General features: G+C 48.7%; 1 protein-coding gene across 4 annotated transcripts in view; it reads right to left on the reverse strand.

Annotated features, from left to right (window-relative positions):
• Window positions 1-3,933: 3,933 nt before the first annotated feature.
• The window catches only part of SERTAD2 (SERTA domain containing 2), an 85,354-nt gene continuing 65,797 nt past the window's right edge, over window positions 3,934-23,490 (reverse strand). For all 4 annotated transcript variants that reach the window (XM_033006569.2, XM_033006567.2, XM_042795796.1 and 1 more), the window contains one exon: window positions 3,934-9,361. In XM_033006569.2, the coding sequence (XP_032862460.1) occupies window positions 8,413-9,357 (945 nt within the window). In that variant the 5' untranslated portion in view covers window positions 9,358-9,361 and the 3' untranslated portion in view covers window positions 3,934-8,412. The remainder of the gene's footprint in view (window positions 9,362-23,490) is intronic.

Raw genomic sequence — 23,490 nt, forward strand, 5'->3', positions numbered from 1 at the left:
GCCTAGAGCTGGGTCCTTGCAGCCCTAGCCGGAGGTCCATGCCTGGAGGGAAGTGAGATCTTCCGGTGCCCCCACACCGGGTGACCTCCCGTCGTAAAAACTGAGTTCTGTACAGGACAGATGTTCTCCAACTTGAGAAGAGCTGCTCCTCAGCCCTGAAATTAGAGCATTAACTTGTCTGTCTTCTCTAGCTGGGGGCAGCCGGCGGTGGCTGAAGTGACCCTCAGTCCCATTCAGGACGGCAGAAGCAGCTTCTTTACGTTTGCTGGAGGCGAGAGATGCGAGAGGCAGAGGGTGGTGATTAAAAATGGCCGTCTTGAAATCGATAGCCCCTTGCGTTCGTGTTCTGAGCCAGCTGCCTGGCCTCACTTGAAAATGCTGCTGTCTACTAAAACAGTCAGGACTCAAACCCCCCCTCATCCAGGGCCCCTGGGTTCATGGCCCCTAATGCTGAAGTTCCCCTCTGGATTTTTCCTAGCGAGGTCTCCTGCAATTTTTATTTCCAACAACACCACACCCCCCCCTTAATTTAAGGTTATATTAGGCAGATCTGCTTCAAGCTTTCCCACCAAACCAGGGCAGAGCAGGGGAAGAGATGCAGAACACTTAGAGTGACAATGCGGAAGGATTTAGGAGGAAATCTTTGATTGCAGTAAGGTGCCACCTGGGCGGCGATGACTTTAACCCCTGGCAGGCCTGGGGCAGGAACAAGGCAGTGGTAGGTGATGACATTAAGAGCCCAGAAAAGGGGGTTTCAGCTCCTCCCCCCCCCCCCCCCCCCAGCAGGCAGGAGCAGGCCAGGATTGCGAGCAATACAGTCAACTCTGGAGCAGCCCAAATAATCCCTTCCCCGTGCGAGCTGTAAGGCAGCGTGCAGAGAAAGCAAGACTGATGTTCCCCTGCCAGAGTTTTGTCTTCCAGCAAACTTCCAGGGTTTCATGGGGGTTTTTTTTTGTTTGTTTTTTTTTTTACCCCCTAATAAATGCAGAGCTTGGCACAAGCACAAAATCCATGTCATCGCTGCTCGCACCAGGAAGGGAGACGTGAAGGCAGCAAGTAACGAAGGCTGTAGGCCAAACTGTGCAAGGGAGAGAAAGCAAGGGGAGGGACAGGGGGAGGGGGAGGAAGCCCAGTGAATAGGGGGAAAAGGAGAGGAAATAGTCCAGGGAGAGTAGCATGAGGTGGGTAAGGCAGGGCCAGAAGAATGGAAGGAAATCCTTGCAGAAATGGGCAATTTGAAACGTGTTCCTTCTGTGCCCTGTCATGGACCTGCCCCTGGCAGATGCTCTAGGCCTGGAGGTGTCTGGGGAGGAATCGGCTGGCTTTCGGGGATGCGTTGGTTGGAAAAGGGCGAGGCAAGGAGGATTGGAAAGAAACTTCCCTGCCCGTGACCCTGGAGCACCTGGCCTACCTGGAGCATCAGTCCCAGAGGACGAGTTTTGGAAGTCAGTAGGTGTGCCCAGCCCGCTGCCATGCACAGGGCGCCCACGGCCACAGCACACGAGGTCTTATGGCTCCTTCCCCCTCCCTGGCCATCTCGTTATTTGCAGGAGAAGCGAGAGTGGGAGGAAAAACTCATGATCTTGTTGGCCTGCTGCCAGTTGCTAAGGCAGTTTCTTCAAAAGGGAGAGGAGCTGTGGAAGGAGGGAGCTGCCTGGAGAGGAGGCAGATGATGCACGCGAGGACCAGGCGGGGGAAATAGGAGCCCACAACCACCAGCAGTGGGGGCAAGTGGGGCCATGGGCTCAGTGGGGAGAGGAGGTGAAAGGAGCCCAGAGGAAAGGGGTGAAGTGGAAAGGGGTGGGAGGGACCAGGGAGAAACGGCTCCTTGAGCAGCTCCGCTGTGGAGCCAGCATCCCTCCAGGCCTGCCTCAGCTGATCAGATAGCTCTGCTTCCCAGCAGCTCTACGAAGCGTTGCCTGTGGCTGGAAGGTGGTTTGGTTTTTGTGTTGGTTTTTTTTTTTTTTTTTTTCTTTTCCCCCAAAGGCTTTTCCCCGCTGTGGTTTCTCTGGTGAGCACAGGATGCGTGTGGTCCAGGGTGTGCTGCAGAGGCAGGGCTGGGCACGGGGCTCGCTCCTCCTGCCAACCAGGGGAGGAACCCACGTCCCTCCAGGCCTGGGTCGGAGGCAGGGAGCGTTGTCCCTCCCGGGCGAGGGCACCAGGAGCGCGCTGGGACAAGGGTGCCTTTTGCTGTCGTCCCCCCCCTCCTCGCCTCGGTGCTGCATTTGGGTGTGTTTCTGCCCGCATGGCATAGGCCTGAGCAAGGTTCGTGACATCTGGTAACTACCTGGCTGCAGCACCCCAACGGTTTGGGCCCAGAGAAGAATTTGGTGGCTGTTGTCAGCTCTGGAGTTGCTGCACTGGCTCACGGCGATACGGAGCAGCAGCGGAGCTGGGCCAGCTCTGGGCTGTCGCTGCCAGCAAAGAGCCGCTGCTCAGCACTGTTGTGGCTCCTCTGCCTGGAAAACCCCCCTCCTGGGGCACGTTGGCAGACGCGCCTCGGAGAGGGAGGGACTGTCCTTCAGCCCCGAGGGCACCCCAGATCCTTGTCACCCCAAGAAACAAGGGAAGCGCCTTCAGTCCTCTGGTGGGGTGTGGGTGTGAGCTCCCTCAGACCTGTGCTGAACCCCAAACCTGCTTTCTGCTGCCCACCGCGCGGGCGAGCTCAGAGCAGGGGCTGCTTGCGGAGAGACGCCGGGTTTGCTGCCCGGGAGCCCTCCGGTTGGGGCAGAGACTAGAGGGAGGTGCAGCCTGCCGGCTCCTGGCGCAGGTACCCCGCTTTAAAAGCCGGGAGCAACGCTTTGCCCTCGCTGAGCTGGAAAGCTCAAAGGTTGGAGCAGGTGGGAAGCCACTGGCTTAAGGATGGGATAAGTAGGGCTCTGTACGTGGCGTTTTGGGCCGGCAGCATCTCTCGGTAACAAGTCACAAGTGAGAAGGGAAGCTCTTAAAAGGTAAGTGGCAACAAAACCGGCGCAGCTTCGGGAGGGTGACGGTGGCTTCTCCGTGCTGGCTCCCAGACAGATGTTGCCGGTTGCCAGTGCCCCACGCTGGGTCGGGGCACTGGCAACATCTGTCTGGGAGCCAGCAGTCCGCCGGCGCAGGGCGAGCACCGGCGCAGCCTGGCTGGGAGCGGAGCCGCCGGGGCAAAACGTTCACCCTGTAGTCTGGCTTGGGGCTGCGTTTCAGCCCTTCGAGCCGGGGGGGGGAGCAGCTTGCCGAGCAGAGAGAAATTCAGTCCCCAGGCTGGCTTTACTTCTTCCACTTCTACTTTCTCTGCGTTTCCTGCGCCCCGTGGCCCCACAGCCGTTTGGCCCCGAGCGGCAGCTGGTGCGCGGAGCCCCGGCACGGCCGCGGCTGAGGACTTGCTGCTTTTCCAGCTGGTTTTTGGTTCGCTGTAAATCCAAAATGGAGCAGTCACGTTTCTCGTGGGTGTAGGAGGCCGGGGGGGGGTGTGTGTGAGAGACTCATCTGGGCCGGCCTGAACGACGCTCCTGGGCTGTGCTCGCTGCTTTAGCGCCGCAAAAGGCTTGAGCCAAAGGCTGGGGCGAGATCTCCCTCCTGGCCGGCTCTGAAAGCAAACACCAGTCACCTGGGGGGGGACGGGGGCACTGATAAATGAAGCAGTGGATTAAGGTATCGGATGTTTCCCCGCTGGGATTTCGTGCCCTAAAGGGCAGTGCATTCTAGGCCTTCAAACCGGAGAGATTCCGCTCTGGGCCAGCGGAGCCCAGGGGTGGCGGCGGGAGGACGGGGCCGCCGAGGGCCCCTCGCGCTGCCGGGGACAAAAGCCTCGCCCAAGGTGCCGCTTCTCTTCCTTCTGTTGGGGTGAGGGGGGGCTGGTCCCTCCTGTCCCCCCCCTCGCGCTGCCCGAGCCGTGGGGTCTGCCTCCCCCTCACCGGCCCCTCCGGCGGAGGGAAAGAACGAAGCCAGAACTTATTTTAATCGTTTATTGTATAATATAAAACTACAAAAGTAAGACTGCTCATTTCCATGTACATTTGTCCAATTGGTTTTTTTTTTTTTTTCAGATTACAGCCCATACCTACATGTGCATACAGTAATCTGGTTTCAGATGTATATGTCTGTAATATTGCATAGAAAAGGCACAGCTCTAAGGTCTGTGGGAGGGGAAGGGGAAATACAGCCTTTTTTCTTTTTTTTTTTTTTTTTCTTTTTTTTTTTTTTTTTTTTTTTGACAATATAACAAGCCCTGTTCAAACAACCATGCACTGAACATGTCACACTATTTACACCTTTTCCAGAATCTTGGCCTTTAGAGGCGCTAGTATGGATTATGCTCAGAACTAGATAGGAGTCGAGGTTGGGATTTTTATCTGCAATTTGTGTTTTTTAGAGGTTCCAGAACTCGCGTTAGGCTTATTTTCAGAAAAAAGTGCTTGAAGAACTGATTTCTTTAAAAACGTTCAGTCTCATTAATTAATAGAAGCACTGAAAGCAACTTGCACAGAAGCAGGATACTGAAACCTGACGGGGGAAGAAAAACAAAACACTAAAACCCCAAAGAAACCCTGTAACGGGAACGAAAAGCTCGCAATACGCTGGAGCGAATTAAACCGTTTGTCAGACAGGACCCGTTACGATTTATTCAATTTTAATGGTGATAAAAGTGTAAACTTTGGATTCAAAACGTTGGTTTTAGACATCCCAGGCTACTGCCACACGGCACTGAGGCAAAACCAAATTGCCTTTCGCACGGTCCAAATTGATTCTTACAGCGATCGCTGCAGCGAGCGCCTTGGCTGCCTCGCGGCTCTAGCTGGCTGCAAGGGAGGGGCCGGACTGCTGCCTTGATCCGGCCCCCCAGGAGGGACGTTGCCCACCCTCTTGCTGTGCGGTGCCGGGGGGGCTCCGGCGGGGCCCCGGGGAGGTCGCAGGGAGCGACTCGGGTGGTTGGAACTCGAGGAAGCCAACCCCTCCTGCCGCGGGCGGTTGTGATTTCTTGGCTGGCCGTACCTTCCGGCAGGGAGGCTGGAGGGAACACCCTGCAACCTCCTTCGGCCCTCCAGCCCCAGGGAATCCAGCTGCGCTTCCTGCGCGTGTTAAAAAAAAAAAAAAAAAAGAAAAAAAAAAAAAAAATCACATTTTTCAAACATTTACCAGGCCAGCACGCTGGAGGCGATTGTGTTTCCTCCTGCCTCCTGGTGCAGATTCCAGCAGAGTGCCGAGGGAGGCCCGTCTCAAGAAGCTGACGGGGTAGGAACCTGACTAGGACTAATTTTGAACATAAAACTGTCCCTCATCCATACCTTTTTTGCATATTTCAAACAACCAGACCCATATTAAAAAAAAAAAGGGGGCGGGGGGGTGATGGGGAAGTCATGTGAACCATGCATATCCTGACTGGAACTCAATTCATTTTCTCTGAATCTGGCTCCCATACCCTTTTTCATACAGATTTACATTCCTACAAGAGAATACATTCCTACCATACATTCTGTACATGTTACAATCCAGATGTTGTTAGCTTCACAATAAAATAAATATATTTACAGAAGGAAACAAACCAAAAAAAAAAAAAAAAAAAAAAAAAGAATAAATAATTTATGAAAAACAAACAAACAAAAAAAAAAATCACTTCAAATCCAAAGCTCTTTTATTCTGCTCCCATCTTGTCACTTCATTGCACATTAATGTCACTCTCCATCCCTGGCGTGGCGGCTGCTCGGCCGCCTGGCCAACCTTCCCCCCAGCCCCTAAATCGGGGGCATCTGCGTCCGAGGGGATGCCCGTAAGGACTCTGCCCCTGGGACCTGCGCTTCAGCACCGAGGATACACGGACACCGTCTCCCGAGGGGTGGGGCTGGAGCTCAGCGCTTGTTGGGGGGGACAGAAAAACTTCCAACCGACCCCACTTAACTCTCCAAAACGGCCTCGATGGCCTCTCGGTGTTTAAATTCGGCAGCAAGCCCCAGAAGCCGGGCAGCTCCGGCAGCTGCAGGCGAGTTTTTAACCAGGGTAAGGCAAGTGCTCACCGAGTCACCGCCTGCCCGCGGGCGCCCAGCCCTCGCACGGCCAACGTTTTCCCAGTTACTCCAGTTACAAGAGGTGCAGAATCCATCAGGGCTGGTTGTTTTCCTACAAGGGCCAAGAACTGCAGCTGAGCCAGGTCCAGTCACCGCTGTGTCTGAGACAGAGCCGTGTCCCCCCCTTCGCTTCTGATGGTCCCTAAAGCCACACTTGGTCAATGGTTTTCTGGTGGAAGCAATAAAGTTACTTTTTTTTTTTTTTTTTTTTAAAGTCTACGTAAGGAAACAACTGCAAATCCATCAGCATCCCTCCCGTTGCTTCACTGAGTTTGGCTTGGAAAAAAGAAGCGAGCAATTCCCCGCCCCTCCTCAGCCAGCTCCCTGCCTCCTCCCCCCGCCCCTGGCAGATGAAGTAGGAGCCAGAAGCGCATTTTTGTAATTGCCCACGACACGTTTCATTTTGATTAGGAGTTCCTTCATTGCAAAACGTATTTGCTTTTATACTGTGTCTGTGTGCATACCTATGTTACATCTATCTCTATACTAATAAATATATATGGCCTGGTTTAAAGTGCCAATTTATAAAAAGCTGCCTCCTTAAAAGGCAGACGAGACCCAATTTCATCCATGACAAGAAGGGAGCAGAATTGACTGAATATTGCCAAATGACATAAAACATAAGTTAAGATTTCTTAAATAAATATAAAAGTTATTCCTAAAGAAGCCATAGGCATGTCAACAATATAGGTTGTAACCAGCGCTCAACAGCTAAAGTACCATTGAAAAAAAAAAACTAAAATGCCATAGCGACTTCAGCAATAGGCATGGTACATTGCAAACATATTTTTTTTTTTTTTTTTTTTTTTTTTTTTAAATTAAATGTACACCACAACGAACTTAAAAAATGCTATTGGTGCAGTGATGAGAAGACTTCTCAGGTGTTACAGGGAACGGGACCATGCATAGAAAGCTGTGTCTGTATACTCGTCGTAAAACCCGGTCTATAAAGTGTAAAGCAGGTAACGCAGTCGATACGAGAAACCGACCCTACCCGAGATGCCAAGCGACGCAGCACGACTGGCTCCAGTTTCAACAGCAATGGATATCAAAGCAAGTCCATCCAGTGCAGGTAGGAGATGAGCTTCCCTGCGCTAATACTGAAGTTGCCCTTTTTCCAGCGCTTGGCGCAGTGAGGTGGGGCGAGGGAAGGAGAAATGCTCCAAGAAAAAGAGGCGAGGGGGGGACGCCGCCGGCGCCGCTTCTCCCGCCCGCGCCGCGCGGCCACAGGTTGGGTTCCTGGGGGGGGGCTGAGGTGGGGGGGGGGAACGGGCCCCTGGCCCCCCCCAACCCCTTCCCCGGAGCTCCAGGTGCGAAGTGCTGACCCACCGCCGTGCCAAGGCGCTCCACGTCAGGCCGGGCGGCTCGGGACCCCTGCGTGGGGCGGGGGGGTGGAAGTTCCACAACTGTTTCCTGCCGACTGCTTCACATACGTGTTGGAAAAGGACATGGCTCTGAGTTTCGGGAATCACAGTAGTGCGCAGTGGGTACAGCAGGGAGCAAACACTTGTGAAACTCCGGCAGAAGCAGCTCCCAGCCCTTTCTTAAAGCACTTTTTTTTTTTTTTTTTTGTGTGTGTTTGCATTCAGGGAAACCGACTGCAGGCTTATTTGATCCAATTTTCTCTTTGCACCATACACATATAAAACATTACAACTCTGTATAAAAGTACAAGTGGTTCTTGTACATCTGAATTATGCAGGAACTATGTGAGCAAATCCTATCAAAATAGCTATTTTTTTTGTGTGTATAAACAGCATTTGTTTTTAGAAAAAACAATATCATAAACTGCAGAATCTGTACAAAAATATAAAATAAATTTGGGCAGCAGTTTCTAAACAGCCATGTAAATGCAACACTTAAAGAGGAGCAGGTTAATGCCTCCAAAAGGCTGAATTGCTAAGTCAACCTATACAGGGCTAAAATGGTATTGAGATTATCTAAATAATAAAATTTTTTACCTCTTGCAATAAAACTTATAGAAAAAATAGACAAATATGCACATGCAATTTACAGCTTTCCCCAACATAATCCTTGTGCTTAGCTTTTACAATTTTTTTTTTTTCTTTTTTTGTAATAACATAACATTGTCTACAATACATATTCTCTCCTATACCGGGATATTCGGTCTTCCTTGAGGAACCACTTTAAAAAAAATACATTAGAAGTGGTCATACATGGATGAAGGCACTCCAACTCTGCTTGAAGCAAAAACTAGTGTGATCCTTTTCTTTTCAAAAAAGGCAAGCAAGGACGCATGCACAGTGCTGTGAATCAGGGGTGGGAGGGACTATGGAAATACTACCAAGTGTATATACTGGTACTTAAAAAAACAAAAAACAAAAAAAACTTGCTATATTTCTATATTTTAATACCCAACAAGCACCTCCATGATGTGATCCAGTTCTGTGAGGTCCATTTTGAAAGGCTGATTTGGAGTTACTGGCTGACTGCTGTACGGAGCGAGAGTTTTTAGGAGCTCGTCTGCTGAGACGGGAGCCATTTTTGAGGCAGCCCCCGTGGCAGATGTGCAGGGGTCAAAATCATACATGGACGTATCAATGTCAGCGAACAGAATATCATCCAGGGTCAAGTCTGTGAGGAAACCTGTCGAAGTTGTTATCTCAAAGTTGCCAGGTAGCGAGTCCATGAGTTTCGATTCGGCCGTTCTGCTCTCCGGGAGGCCCTCGGGCTTCTGAACGTGGGACTCGCTGGGGTGGCCTTTAGAGTCACCGGCTGCCATTTCGGCTGCTACTGCCTCTGCGGAGGTAGGTGCTGGACAAAGCTCCTCAATTTCGTCCAAGGCTGAGGAGAAGCTGTCCTTTACTGGGTGGAGAGCGGGAGGCGGTGGTTTTGTCGGACCGTCGTGCTGGACAGTTGGGGAAGTGCAAAAAGTGTCGTCCTCGAGCAAAGAGGCCGGGGTGAGGCAAGACTCCAGGGGCGTAGTGCTTACGAAGTCGGCGGGGAGAAGGGGCTGGGAGGCGAGATGGCTGAACGGCGGCTGGGCCTCGCGGAAGTTGTTGCTGAGAGGGTCGGCGGGCTGCGAAGCGGTCACGAACACGGGCCTCAAGCTGCCTTCTTGTTTGAGTTCTTCCTGGATCCGCCTCAACATGTTGTTAATTAAAACTGTCTTTTGCAAGCTCGGCTCGGTTAATGGCCTGTGGTTATAAAGTTTCATAAGGGAAATGTTGAAGATAGTCTGACGCTGTAAGGTGTAAGACACCTTAGAGGGACCATCAGTAGGAGACACCACTTTGCCTTCCAACCCATCTTCATGCTCATCAAACTTCCGCTTTCCTCCTTTCCCCAACATATATCTGAAAGGAAAGAGGAGAGACCGATGAAGCCAGCAAAGCCCGCAACCTGTTCTTCCCCGACCCACCCGCTCCCACGGCACACGCGGTGTGGACAGATTGGCCCCTCTGTCCCCTTTCTCACTCACCCCTAACAGTCGCAAGGGGAAATCTGTCCACATAAATGTCTCACCCGTGGCCCACGGCAGCGCGATGAGGGAGCAGCACCTGCCTTAACGCGGTGCTCTGGTCCGTCTTGTTTAAGCAAAGCAACGCTGGTAAAGCCCCAGCAGGAATTCGACCAGCATCTATAAAACCCAAGCCCTTGTGCGCTTGGCAGCAAATTTCACTCCTGCATATGTGAAGTGCGTGGTCCCCAAATACCCGCCCATAGGTGCACAAGCTGCAGATGCCATACTGAACGTTCCTTTCGATTTCCTGACGGATTCAGTACTACGTGCCTGGGAATACGAACGTAATACAACAAGGTTCTTACGATAAATTTCCCTTTTCGTCCCAAAGTGTGTTCGTGGGGGGAAGGGGAGTGAGGCTCAAGCAATTGTATGCCAAAAGAAACCTTCCCAGTAAAGCTGGAGGTTCAACCCTTTAGCACACCTGGATTTATGCATATCTGACCTCGTGGGTTTATTCACAACTGATCGCCTAAACTACTAGAGCAGGAAAATGCAGTTATTACACTCAGAAGTAGCTAAATTCCAGACGAAGAAGACAGCCCGTCAGGTCTTTAAGTCTAATCTCCACGGCCATTCTCTGCCCTGCACCCTGCTGCTGCAGCCGGGGCCTTCAACCCTGACAGTGCCGGGGACCCAGCATGGGCGGGGGGGGAGAGCATCTGCCTCAGCAAACTTCCAAGGAGTTTGGTGCCTCCCGAGCACCCCCCTCCAGGAACCAGGCCCCCAGGAGCACAGCCCCCCCAGTCCCAGTCCGTGGGAGCACGGGCCCTACCTGCCCCTTGCGCTGGGGGTGGGGTGGGGTGGGGTGCTGCGTCCCCACTCCACGTGAAGCGGCTCTCACGTGGGGCTGGGGCGGGCTCTGCTCTCCCGCGTACGGGAAGCATTTGCACACAGCAGTGTTTGAAATCCTTCCCTCAGCTCCTGCCTGGCTAAGGCGATGCCAGCAGCGTTCGCTTCCCCCGGTAAGACTTTCCGGAGCTTGCTAGCCACAGGCACCACGGCTTTTGCACCAGAGCAACGGCGCATCGTTCCAGACGCACCGTTTGTCTTCATTTCTGCCCCCATCAAAGCGTGTTCCTCACTCAGGACTACGTCCACGTCAGGTTTCATTTGAGAACAAAAGAATGCTGTAGGGCTTTCTCAAGAACAAAAACCAGCATAACCGCATGTGCTTTTCTCCTGGTCAGATAGCAGATTTTGAAGGAAGAAACAAAGGGATTTTTACCAAACTTGCCCCACATCATCAATCATTTCTGAGCTAAGAGTCAGTAGGGCAGTTCAATCCCCGGTGCTGTCTCTTCCAGGATGTCTCGGAGCGTCTGGAAATGCTTCTCTACACGGCACAGTCCCAGCCTCATTCTGTCACCATCCTTTTTGCGACACGAAGATCCCCCAAAAAGCAGAGGAACGAAGGAATCGCTGCTATGCATCCCAACGTTATGCACCCAAACGGGGAGGACACGTTAGGGTCGGAAACCCTCCGCCCCACGCCACCGCATGTCTCTGGTGAGCAGCCAGGGTTTGGTTTGTTGAAATATCCACAACTGCTTGGGTGAAACAGCACAGTCCCTATGACCGGCACCTTCTTTCAGTGCTTGTGAGATGGCAGGTTCCCTCTGACCCTCTCCCCCACTACCTGCACGGACCCAGTTTACCAGCCAAGCTGGTTTATCACATCTAAATCAAAACTAGAAGGAGCAGAGGCCGCTCCTAACACTTCACTTGCCTGTCCCATGGGCTGTGTCAAATCAGTGGAGGAAAAGTCCTGCTGAGACAGGGGTAGGAGCTCAGGCATTGCAGAGCAGCACCCCACGCTCGGCCTGCTTCCACGTCTTAGGGCAAACATTTGACTTTCCTCTCTCCTTTTCCCAGGCAGTGCGGGGAGGTGCTGGAGCACGAAGCCTTTTAAATAGGATCACAGACAGCCCCCTGTTCATCCCTGCATTCTTCCCTCCGTGTTTAACAAAATGCTGATAAAATGGCGTGAAGATTTCCGCCTTGTTTTTTAAAAAAAAACCAAGTGGAAGATGCTTTCCAGCCCCAGCTACGCAGAGAAACTGCAACAGGCATATAGATTTTTAACCCCAAACCTGATTCCTCTCGTATGAACTTCCTTACGAAGCTATCATCCAGCTGTCATCTAGAAGACAAAACCTTATTTGAGTACAATTCCCAGTTCCCCCAACGGGACCTGTGCCTGCAAAATGACGGCACCAGGCAGGTCAAGCACCAGTTTGACCGCCATACACCAGTTCTGCAGACAGACAATGCAGCTGGAGGACTTGCAAACATCCCCAAGAATGGCTGACAAACATTTCAAAGCAAAGAACCCTTGCAGAGCGGGAGAGGGGGCAAAAGAAGTCAGGGCTTCACTGCAAAAATAAAAGAGCTTCAGAAAGCGTTTGCTGGATGGTAAATCCAAAATCAGATTGGGTGAAGTGAGCCTCTTCTGGTTAAAAATAAGTCCCAAATCCAGATCATTTTCTAGCATATTATGCAATTAAAAAAGAAAGGCGGGGGGGAGGGAGCGAGCTGAGCGGAGCTGAGGAACGGGTAGGCTGCCATCCAAGCTCCTTGGCCAGCTACCAGCGATCCCCGCGCCTGGAATCTCGGGTGAACAAAACCTCTGAAATGTAGCACTACTGCCGAAGTCTGTTTTTTCTCTGCTCCCTAGTGTCACTGCCACGGACTACTCCAGAGACGTGCACGTGGGTCTGGGGTGTGAGCCGGGTGGGGGCTTTGCTCTTCAGATGTTCACCAGGGACACACTTCCTTCGACTTGGGACAGACAGAGCAAGAAAGGGACGACCAGGCTAGCAAGAATCAAAACCTCTGCCCAAGTTCAGCAAGTTTTCAAAGCAGAAATGGGTTAGGAGGAGAGCTAGCAGCTTTCCGTCCCTTCCTACTATCTCCTCTGACTGAAAAAAGACAGACTGTCCTAAAGACATACCGACACTCCTTCCGCAATGCTCTGCTTAAAGGAGAAATTTTTAAGTAGCTTGGGGAGTACGAGAGTTTTTAAGTTTGTCAGGCTCTGCCAGGAATGTATAAAAATATTCACAAAGCAAACCTTTTTCCCCATGATAATGCAAACAGACCATCCGGGTAGCCATGGTCCATTCCCTACACTCCATTATTAATTATTATTGTCTGGGGATGTCGACAAGCATTTTGAATTAACTCCATTGAGCCCATTTGCATCCAAGATTGAGGTGCTGGTAGTTAAGACATTCTTCAAGCTGATCAGTAAGAGCTATGGGATCATCATTAGTAAACACAACGATAACCTCTGTACGTCATTTTCTGGGAAGCTTAGAAATGATTCAAGGTTTCCTGTATGCATGACTGTCAATCTTTCACGTCTCACTCGATCTTCACGTAGCTTGGTTCAGAGCTTGTCCTTTTAAAAGGTAAAATAGCTCCAGCAACTCCCAATCTCACTAGCTTTTCAGCACAGCTTTCAGTTTCCTTTTCCCCAGTAATGCTCTCTGAAGCGGGTTTAACCATTAAAGTAGCAAAGCAGGATGCCAGCCTAAGCAAGAGGGTTTTATTCTCCCAAACAGGGGGCTCAAGTGAGCACTGGAAGACTCTCAGCTTTGCAAGTTTGATTTTATTCCCTTCTCTGGCATGCAAACAGGAATCGTAAAAGCATTTTCCTCCAGTTTCCATAAATCACTTTATTCATTCTAAGCAAAGCAAGGAGGCAGTATCTTTTTAGACCAACTGACAGAATTGGTAAAACCAGACATGCTTTCAGGCTTGCAAGCCTCTCTCTGGATCTCCTTAAAGGAATTTTATAGTTTCTGACCACCACAGCTTAAGACAACGTTGCCCGTTTGTTCTTTACAGTTCAATCCATCTCTTCCCTCCTTCAACCAACACTTTCAAGCCTACGTTAAAGAGATCAGTGTTGCACATCTTAAGATGCTGAACAACATTTTTTAAAAAGCAAGCTGTACAATGCCACCATTTGATCCCGTTCAGTTCTGTTCATCTCAATAACTTTGCTCCTAGCCTTTCCAGACGAAGCTCCTGCTGGGAAAACGAAAGCGCCAAACTTACAGATCAGGTTGGCCAAAGATCAGTCCAAACTGAGATATACCCGCATCCTCCCAAATGTCAGGAGACAGAGTTGGCCTACCAAATCATAGGCCATAATGGGGACTGCTAGGCAACAGCGACCCACCAAAACACAAGACTGGATGGGCAGCGACAAAGGGTCACACCCATGGAGGGTCTTTTGCGCATTTATTTCGGCTGAGCCGCAATCCCAGCCAGAGGTATTTCTGCTGCATTTCCATCCGTCTGCCAGCAAATGTCATTTTTGGGGCCAAGCGTCAAGATGGGATGTCGCTTGGGTTTTGCTGTTGTTGTTTTAATAAAGACTGTTGCGGGGTTTTGGTATGTAAGCTAGTTTTCAATGTTCCTTGGGCATGTGGAACCAGAACGCTGAAGAAAGGCAATGAAGCAACTGCATTTATCCAGGAATTGGGGCGGGGAGAGGGAGTTACTTGGAGATCTTCCCCAATATTATCCACCAATTGACTCCGGCTCTGGAAGACCCAGACCCAAAAGCTGAACCATTGCTGCTGAGAAAGATTCAACTTGCTTTTTTGTCCATTTAGGGCGATTGCACGCGCCTCAGAGCCAGAGAAACCCTAGCATTGTTCGGGAGTTGGCTTTTCTTAATTGAAAAACAAAAGTAATATATATTTTTTTCATTTGCATGTCATTTGGCTTCCTTTTATTGGCTCTGCCTGCTCTTCAGACAGAGCTGGAAAAAATGCAGTTGGGGCTCAGTAGAAGAGATAATCAGCCTGGAGCGGGTGGTTCTCTGGAGTCAACCATCATCCATTAAACACAGAAAAGCTTGTGCAATGCCTGACTATGTCACTTAGTGACAAATCCTTCACTCTCCAGAGGACAGAGGTACGTGCATATCACAAGACAAGTATTGTATTTATCGACTGTACTTAGGACATTATACCTTGTCACTGCTGGACCATTTAAGTCTTTAATAATTGGGAGTTTGGCATAAGGAAGCACTAGATATGTAAAAACGGAGGGGAAAAGTAATTTGGTTATCTCACCAATAATACAAATACCCCTTAAATTTTAATTCTCAAAGACTTGTAACAGTTTAGTTTAAAATGTCTCTCAAGACTGGGGGCTTTTCTTGGAAATCAATTCCACAACCCACTAGTTCCTCCCCGCTCATCAAGGCAGGCAGGAAAGAAAAAAAGAAAGAGGAACCAAACACCAAGAGGGACAGCGGAAAAGTATTTTTAAGAAGTCACATTTCCACTCACGTATTTACGCTACCCTATCAGTTGGTCTAGAGGATGAAAAGCTTAATATAGCAAAGTTCACTTTTAGAACGAACACCGCGTTGCTCAAAAAGGTAAAAGCATAAAAGCCCGGAGACCACAAGCAACCATTCATCCCCACGCAGTCGAATGCCGAAAAGACAGACGTGAAACAGCAGGGGCTCCTGAAAAAAGTCGAGTTTAAAGCAGGACCAGTTACTTTCTGAAATCTTGGGTAATTAAAACCACAGGGGAGGAGTGAAGGGAAAAAAAAAAAAAAAAAAAAAAAAGGAGAGAAAAGCAACTTGGGGAAATTAAAATAAACCACTACTTCACACACACGTGCGCAGAAAAAAAAACACAGAAGCCCCCCATAAAAGTCCCCCAAACCACAAAGAGAGCACTGAATTTGCACCTTTCATTCCCGAAACAAAGTTTCCCAAAGCTCAGGTGTGAATGAACCTCACCAGGGTTTCTCTGAGACTCTATCCAGTAAATTACGCAAGCGCTTTCTGTGTCACTTCTGGCACATGAAATGTTACTTTCCTCTCCTCCATCCCTCACTCCTCATCCTTGAGGGTTGCACTGGCTGTATCCTGGCCCAACGGTAGTCAATGAGTGTTTTGTTACCGACTTCAGCAGGATCAGGATTTGGCATAGATAGCTGCAGGACCAAAATAAAAAGGCCTTTTGTGCCAACTGGGTTGAACTGGCAAAACGAGGGCTAGATCCTCTGAGCTAGCAGAGGCAAGTCGGGCTGCTGCGAGGCATTTCAGTGCCGCCAGATCCAGCCTGAGGGACCACCTGAACTTGTGACCAGTCCCCACTACTTCAACTCATCTGTTCCCTAGAGCTAGGGAGGCAAACGTGTAAAAGCTTCTCTCTCCCTGTCCCTGTTCCCACATCCCCAAGGCCATGGCAGAGAGAGGGAGAGCAGCCAGCTAGGGAGGGAAATATGTAAACCTCTCTCCCTGTCCCTGTTCCCACATCCCCAAGGCCATGGCAGAGGGAGCGAGAGCGGCCACGTCTCAGGAATGCCCCCTCAGGGCAGGACCACGGGCTCTCCCACCGAGGAATGATGTTTTATGGCCTGCAAGATCCTGGCAAAGCAGAGCAAACCTGGCCCCAGCAGCTGGCCTGCCCTCTGAGAGCACAGGCATCCTCCTCCCATTCAAAGATGGAAAAGAAGAGAAACAGCACAGGCGAACGCCAGTATAAATCTGGCACCCTCTCCCAGCCTCGCAAAAAGAAAAAAAAAAAAAAAAAAAGAAGAAAGCTAAACAGCCCAGGTGTCGAGGTTTAACTCCAGGACTGGAGTGAATAAGCAATGTGGACTCTCAGAGGCAACAGCCACGGTGTGATGAAAATCACCCCTCCTTGAAGTTTTCATCAGTTGACACCGGGGTCTTTAAATCCTGGCACGGCAGCATCCCCAGGAGCTAGTACAGTGTGTACCACGCAGTAATGCACGGCTATGTTCAATATGCTGCAGCTGGCTCACAATTCGTACACTGACGGGTGGTGTGGGCTTTCATGGTTTTTTTTTTTTTTTGGGTTTTTTTTTTTTTTTTTTTTTTTTTGCAAGGCTGCTTCTCAGGATCTGATGCAGATTTTATTTGTTCAAATGTAATGTGTCCATGTTGCCTGGCTAGAGAGGACTCCTGACAACTGCTGCCTGCTAAGAATTGGGTCTCATGTCACACATTAAGATGAAAAACAAAACCCCCAACCCTAGACAAGAGGTACAGGGTGCAGAGCTTGTCGTCTCCAGACCAAGTGCTCAGACATTCCCTATTTACTTTTCCCCGATTCTTACATTTTACATTCATTCTAGCTGCCCTTTTGTTTAAAAAAAAAAAAGAAAACAAACCTGAGTGAGGTTTAATAAGCACTTAGAAAACTCTCCTTTAGAGTTATATCAAAAAATTGGCCTCCTGGGTAGCTCTGTGCTTCCAGAGAGCACAGGGAATTGTTTTTATGTTTGCAAGCCTTCGCTGCAAGGCTGTGGGTGCCAGCAGTAACTGCAAGTGGCAGGTATTTCTCACATATATTTTATAGGGACCTAACTCTTCCCATCTCCTGTGGCAGACAGGTGAACGTCAGCTCTTCCAGAAGAAGCAGAGGCGCAAGCAAAGCTGCTCATCACCCCAGTCCTGCATTTAGCAAGAAAGGCAGCTTCCCTCTCCTTACAGAATTGCAGCCTTAGCCCCCCACTTTAGGCACCCACAAGTGAAGACTGGGGGAGAGGAGTGAGCAGGCTGAGTGACAGGGGTCTTTTCTAGATGCAAGTTAAAATATAAATAAGAAGGGAAACCACAGTGGGTGACTTTCAGAGGCTAATCCAAGTAGGAATTAGTTAGGGACTGTGCAAGGAAACCTCCTGGCAAACGGGAGACAGGACATGGGAGGAAGCTCAGACTCTCATCTGAGGAGCACCTGAAGTCATGCCGCTCTCATGGGGGTTGACGTGGGTACTCGGAGCCTGGAGTCCCCAGGTCCCCGAAGGAGTGTCCATGTTAATCAGACAGTAAGGTGAAGCCTTCCCTAGCAAATAAGCAATGCAATTATAAAGCCAGTCAATAGTGTAACGCCAGCCAATGTGTTCCAGCGATATTTTGAAACTGTAATCTGATCCTACTGTTTCCATCCTCGTGCCTTGCCTGCTCTCCCTTGTTGCATACTGTACTATTTGAGGCCCAGAGGGCAAAGCGAGCTCTTGCTGTTTGTTAATGATCAGAAACTGCGTTTCGAGCGAGAGCTCTACGTGCGCCGCCTACACTACTTTCTTGATAGTTTCTCAAACTTGCAGCCTGTCGAAGCCCTGCTAGAAGGCTTGCTGAAAAACAAAAGCGAGCAAAACAACCAAAAACACGACTACAAACTCCACTTCTGCCTTCATTTTCCAGCCCCTTTTTACCATGCTAAAAAAAAAAAAAAAAAAGGCAAAGCCACAGTCTAAGGCAATCTCCCACTCTGTAAGTGTGTTAAGTCTTGCAGGAAACATATGCTTCTATTAAATTGGAAACAGTTTCTAATGCTGTCAGTTTGCTAAATGTAACGTGTTCCCTTGGAAGAAGTGGAGCAGTTTTAATGTTTTTGACTAACTGCAACACACCAAACAGAGTATGTCTGATAAAGCTGGAATGGGCTCCAATAAATATAGCTTAGAATAAATTACTGCCTCATTAAGTAATTGTTTGGAAAAAGGAGAGCAGGTTTTCTAGATTATAGCCATGTTATTAAGGGTGTTTATAATATTAGGAATTCTATCAGGGTAGCAGAACATAATGCAAGTTTAAATCAGATGAGCACTTGTTAGCTCATTAAACCATTAAAGACTACCCTGGCAGAATTAGAAGGTGAACAAGACCGCACAGGTCCTGTGCGTGGAAAGCTAGCTAGGCGTATTTCAAACCAGCTGCAAGGCTGAAGCCAAGAGCAAAAGCTCTGAGCAACTCTGACAACTTCTTTTCAGTATGAAGCAAGAGCGGGGATATAGCTTTGTAACATACCAGGGCTAGAAAACATTTTTTCAAAATGGGTTTTATTCACGTAGAGGAAGGCAGCTGTCTTTACAGTAAAAAAAAAAAAAAAAAAAAAAAAAAAAGAAGAACAGTTTTGGATTGCCCAGCAGAAGTAATTTCTATCTCAAAGGTCTCACAGAGCCAAAATGTCAATTCTCACATGTTCTGCTCCAGACAGGACTTCACATCAGCATCCTTACAACAGCACCCAGAAGCTGCAAACAAGACCCCAGCCTGCCCGTTTTTGGTCTTGTCCTTAACTAAAAGTTTTATGAAACAAGCTTTCCACCGCTGCTAACGCCGCTTCAGCCCTTGGCAGGCTTGGGGCAGACGCGGCCCCGCTGACCACCAACCTCGACTGTACCTGCTTTGAGCCAGACTGGGATGGAGGATTCCCCCCCTCTTCCCACTACCGGGAGCTGTTTTGCTATAGTCACTGGGCGGAGAGAGATTTTCAGCAAGAGGGCAAAGCTGCCCTCTCCTTGGGTCACCTCTGTGCCAAATCCTCTTTACACCCTTCCCCAGGATGGCTGCATGCACCTTCTACTCACAACAGTGCCCGTGCCACCACGCAGGAGCCGCCTCACTGGGGATCAGCTTGGCTGAGACTCTGGGCTTCAAAGAGCCACCCGAAAGAGCTGGGCTGAGGTTATTCTGAATTTTGGGTCTGCACACGGCAGTGTTAAGGAAGCAGCCAGGCCTGCCATGCGTGAATCAAATTATACTGTGCTGTGTACACACGGGCCGAGCAACTCTGCTGCCAGTATCAAAAGCTCAAGGACTAGGAGCTGCATTACACACCTGGGCATCAGTAGTAGGAAATCAGAGCTGCAGTAAATAAAACCAGGCACAACATTAGGCCAGATCCTCTGACTTTACTACGTGATTAGCTGATTATTCAGCAGACTCTGCTTGTTGTCACCCGAAAAATATGCGAGGGCTTCTATGCACAAGCCTCGCTGGGATCAGCCAAGAAGCTCCCCCTGCTCTACATTATGTTGGTGGTTTGGGTATGTTTCTTTTTTTTTTTTTTTTTCTTTCTCTTTTTTCTTTTTTCACAAGTCCAGCACCCTGGGACTCCTTGCACGGGAGCCGGAGGTGCCGGTCCCGCAAGCAGGACCACGGCACTATGGAATCTTGTGGGCAAAGAGCCACCCCGGAGCCGCTGCATGCAGCTCCGTGCTGGGAGAACCAGAGCCATAATCTCTTCAAGCGGTGGAGCAGCAGCAATTAAGACGGCTGCGTACTGCTTCGGGGCCCAATTCAGCCAAGGGCTGACTGCCTTCCATTTCTTCCCACTGCAGAGCCGGCAGGCATCGGCACCGTGAAAGCGCTGGCTAAAAAGAGGCATCTTACTTGTAAATTAAACTCAAAACAACCTGAAAGAGCTAGCGTGGCCACCAGAAAGTGACACAGGCTAGCAAACACATGCTCCCTTTTCACTGCTAAAACTACATGCCTGTAATGACAAGATGCTACTGGTCAGGCTCTAGGGGGGAATGATGAAATAGCAAGACCAGCTATACATCCCTCCTCCCCTGCAACGTCGCTCTGAACAATAGATTACAGCAACATTGTGTTATATTGTACGAGACATCTCTATTGGCACCCCCGTGTCACAAGCTAGCTGATATTTTTAGCGTACGTAGGGACTGAGTATTGTAGACCCATCTCCACTGGATGCGTGTAATTCCTACAAAGGTTAATGAGAATTGTGCGTGCATCCAAGAGAGACGAGACCCCTTTGTGTATAGCAAGAGAGAGTTTTTCTCGCCTATGTATAATTACTTGAATTGAATCCTTGCTTTCAAGCATATCGGACCATCTTTTCCCTAAAGATACCTTGTTTATCACTCTTGTTGTAGACCCTTAATAAACACACGGGGAGGAAAAAGTACCCGTGCTACTGTGGAAAGAACTGAACGGTTTGCCAAGAAGTAGGTTATTGCTCTGAAAACAGTGTTGAATAAATTATCACAGTCAAACTGAAAAAATCAGCAAACGGCAGGGGGAAGAAGAGGAGAGAAAAAAAAAAAAACTCTGAAGAAATGTATACTGCAAAATGCATACATCCCAGCAATGACAAGACATTTTAGTTTCTGGCCTGCAGATTTTATTTGCTAACCAGTTTCTCACTACTGAGATTTAAAAGAGGAGAAAAGAAAGGTGTTTCCCTGGCATTTCTTAAAGCAGCTATACGGCACACGAGTAGTTGTCAACATTTTTGCTTAAATGAAATTAACACAGCCCCGAAAACAAGTATATTCTGTGAAAAAGCACCCACTCACCCCCGAGTTTCTCTTAAAAAGGCAGAAAAGCTGTCGGACATTTCTCCATCAACAGTGAAAACAGCAACAACAACAAAAAGGTAGTTAAATTTTGACATGGAAGTTTGCTCAGACAGTGTTAAGTGATGTTAGACAAGATGATAACTGTTGGCCTCTCAGTCCAGTGCACTGAAGCTCTTGCATTTGTTGAAAAACAGCATGTGTTTTCATGTCCTACGAAGGAGCCTTCTGAAAACTGATAAAGGGAACTTTGGCCAGCCTTGAACTATTCTCAACCTGCAACAGCTACGAGTTGGAGACGAAAGAGAGCCCATTTCTTGAGGCACCCGCTTGATTTCACAATAAAAACTACTACACCAAAGCAATACCCTTTAAAACAGCCACCATGGGATCCACGTAACTTTTATGTGTAGTAATTTAAACATTCTCAAATAAATCATTTAAACTTATACGGAGACACCCTTTTAATAGCATATTTTAACAACATGTGTATTAAAACTGTATTTCAAAGCAGGCTTAGTACAGGTCAATTAACATGGAACAAACAAACCTAACCACAAACTAAGTCTTTGGAAATTGGGAGTGGAAAATACAGAAGAAGAAGACATCGTGAAACTGAAACTACATGTCCTAAATTTCATTTCATAGTCAGTCAGGCACAACCCATTCACCTCACCAAAGATAGTATTACACTGATTTTTTTCCCCTCAATTAAAAAAAAAAAACCTGCACCAGAGCACATATGCATCACGTATGTTCCACTGCCAATGAGGGGAAGCACAGCAGCAACAGGAAGCTTTACCCTGTACATTACACAGAGAGAAAATATTCTCTCTCCTATTCATTTGCAAGTTATTTGTGGAATACTTTTGTTAGGGGAAGAAAGGGGGAGGGTTGTTTAGAAGAGCCAATTTTGCCAAACAGATGGAGTAGGAGGGTAAGGGAGACGGTGAGCTAGATCACAGGAGGGTAACCTAAGCAGGTTATTGTACCCCTGGGACAGCCAGCATGAAAGGACTCTGGCCAAAATCCCTCTGACCGCAGCACAGACAAAGTGTAAGTCACTCCTCCTACACGGGGACAGGCAAAGGCAGAAGAACTGACCGGCAACAAATCATGCCATGCCAAAACTGCTTAAACTGAGCGGCTTCTTTCTCACACGCACACACACAGAGCAATAAGAAAGCAAAATGTTACCACTGTTTAAAAAAACCACTGTGGTTTGCACACGAACGCCAGTCTCCTATCTTGATGAAATGTATGTATTTTTAAAATACGCAAATGCTATGCATGCACATGTACATGTCCCTACTAAACGCTTCTTCCAGGGGTGAAAGAGCGCCTGTAAAAACCCATGAAAAGTAAAGAGTTTGTGGAGGCACCAGGAGATGATGATGTATTTCTGAATTAGTTTTTTAAACTTCATTTTGCAGCTACCTGAAGTTAAGACAAAGCTGCCTTTAGGCATCTCAAACTAGTCAGACCTGCTGTAGCAGTTGCACAGTCTGGTTCAAATATGCCCTCCACGCTCCTTTCAACCTCCACCCCAACATATATCCGCATAGTTTACCTCCAATCATGGGTGGTTCTTTCTATAGCACAGTTCACTCAACCTTATTGCCTGCCTGGCACGACAGGAGGTTTTTTTCAAGACTAATGTTACTGACTACTTACTATAAGAAACTATAAGAAAACAGCTGACAATTGTCACATTTCCATTCAAGCTGAACGTGGCTCAAACAGCACAAGGATTTCCTAGGGGGATGAAAAATCTGGGATCAAGAAAACAGTTTTGTTTGCTACAGATCATCCGAGCAAGTTTTAGAGCGAGTTTAGATCTTTCCACCAACTCAGGGTTCCTTTGAAAAGGGAACTTCTTTCTTCCGCTACTTCCATATACTGCCTAGTTTTAAAAATAACATTAAAAGAAAACAAGCCACATTTGCACTTTTCTCTTTGTATTCTACTATATTAAGAAAACAATTTTTATTCTAGCTTCACTGGAAGCAGAAGCTGTCAGATGAAATCCAATACATCTTAGTGGTGTGAAAGCAAAGTAAATAGGCTTTGGCTCCTAGTAACTACACAGACTGAGATTCATGTCATTCAACGCCACTTAAAACTCAATTCCAGAGCGGCATTAATGAGAAATTCCTCTTTAAGCCCGCTGCTCCTCAAAACACTGATCGTGTTATATAGGTTGGGAATTTCAGACGTTATATGGCAACACCTAGAGTTTTATGTACCAAGCAAAGCAGAGTACCGAACCCCACCCCTTATTTGGAAGAACAATGGTTTGAACTTGCTTCACGCAGGACTCTGAGCATGGTTTTAAGATCACCACAGCAGCCTGAATTCACAGTCACTCTGATGTGGTGGTGGCTGCTGTCTCACTCGAGCCTCTACCCTCAAAGAAGGGACACGTGAAAACCAAAGACTCGCTCTCCGGTGACTTGACACCTTCCTCGGTCCTTTCAAGCCATCTCGCTCCTCATCGCGACCTAAAGTCATTTCTGAAGGCTGACGAGGCTGTGCTGCCAGTTGCCCGATGCCCCTGGAGACTGCCCCAGCTCTCCCTTGGAAATGCCCCTCAAATCAGCTCTCCCCCAGCCAGGAATTCCCCTTTGTGCCGGAGGAATCTCCCAGCTGCAGGTCTAGCCTGTCTTCACAGCTCCTCCTGGCCACTCTGCAGTGAGACCGAGCATCTGACACATTCACTGGGCGCCATCAGTGAAGCAAACGTCACCGCACAGTTTCTCTTCTGCACAAGGACACACCATTTATAATGCCCGTACAGCCACGAGACGGAGGGTAGGGACCCTGCTGTGGTCAGTGCTGTAC

Source organism: Tyto alba, unplaced genomic scaffold (genome assembly GCF_018691265.1).
Source record: "Tyto alba isolate M040663 unplaced genomic scaffold, T.alba_DEE_v4.0 Super-Scaffold_22, whole genome shotgun sequence".
In the NCBI taxonomy this organism is placed as follows: Eukaryota; Metazoa; Chordata; class Aves; order Strigiformes; family Tytonidae; genus Tyto; species Tyto alba.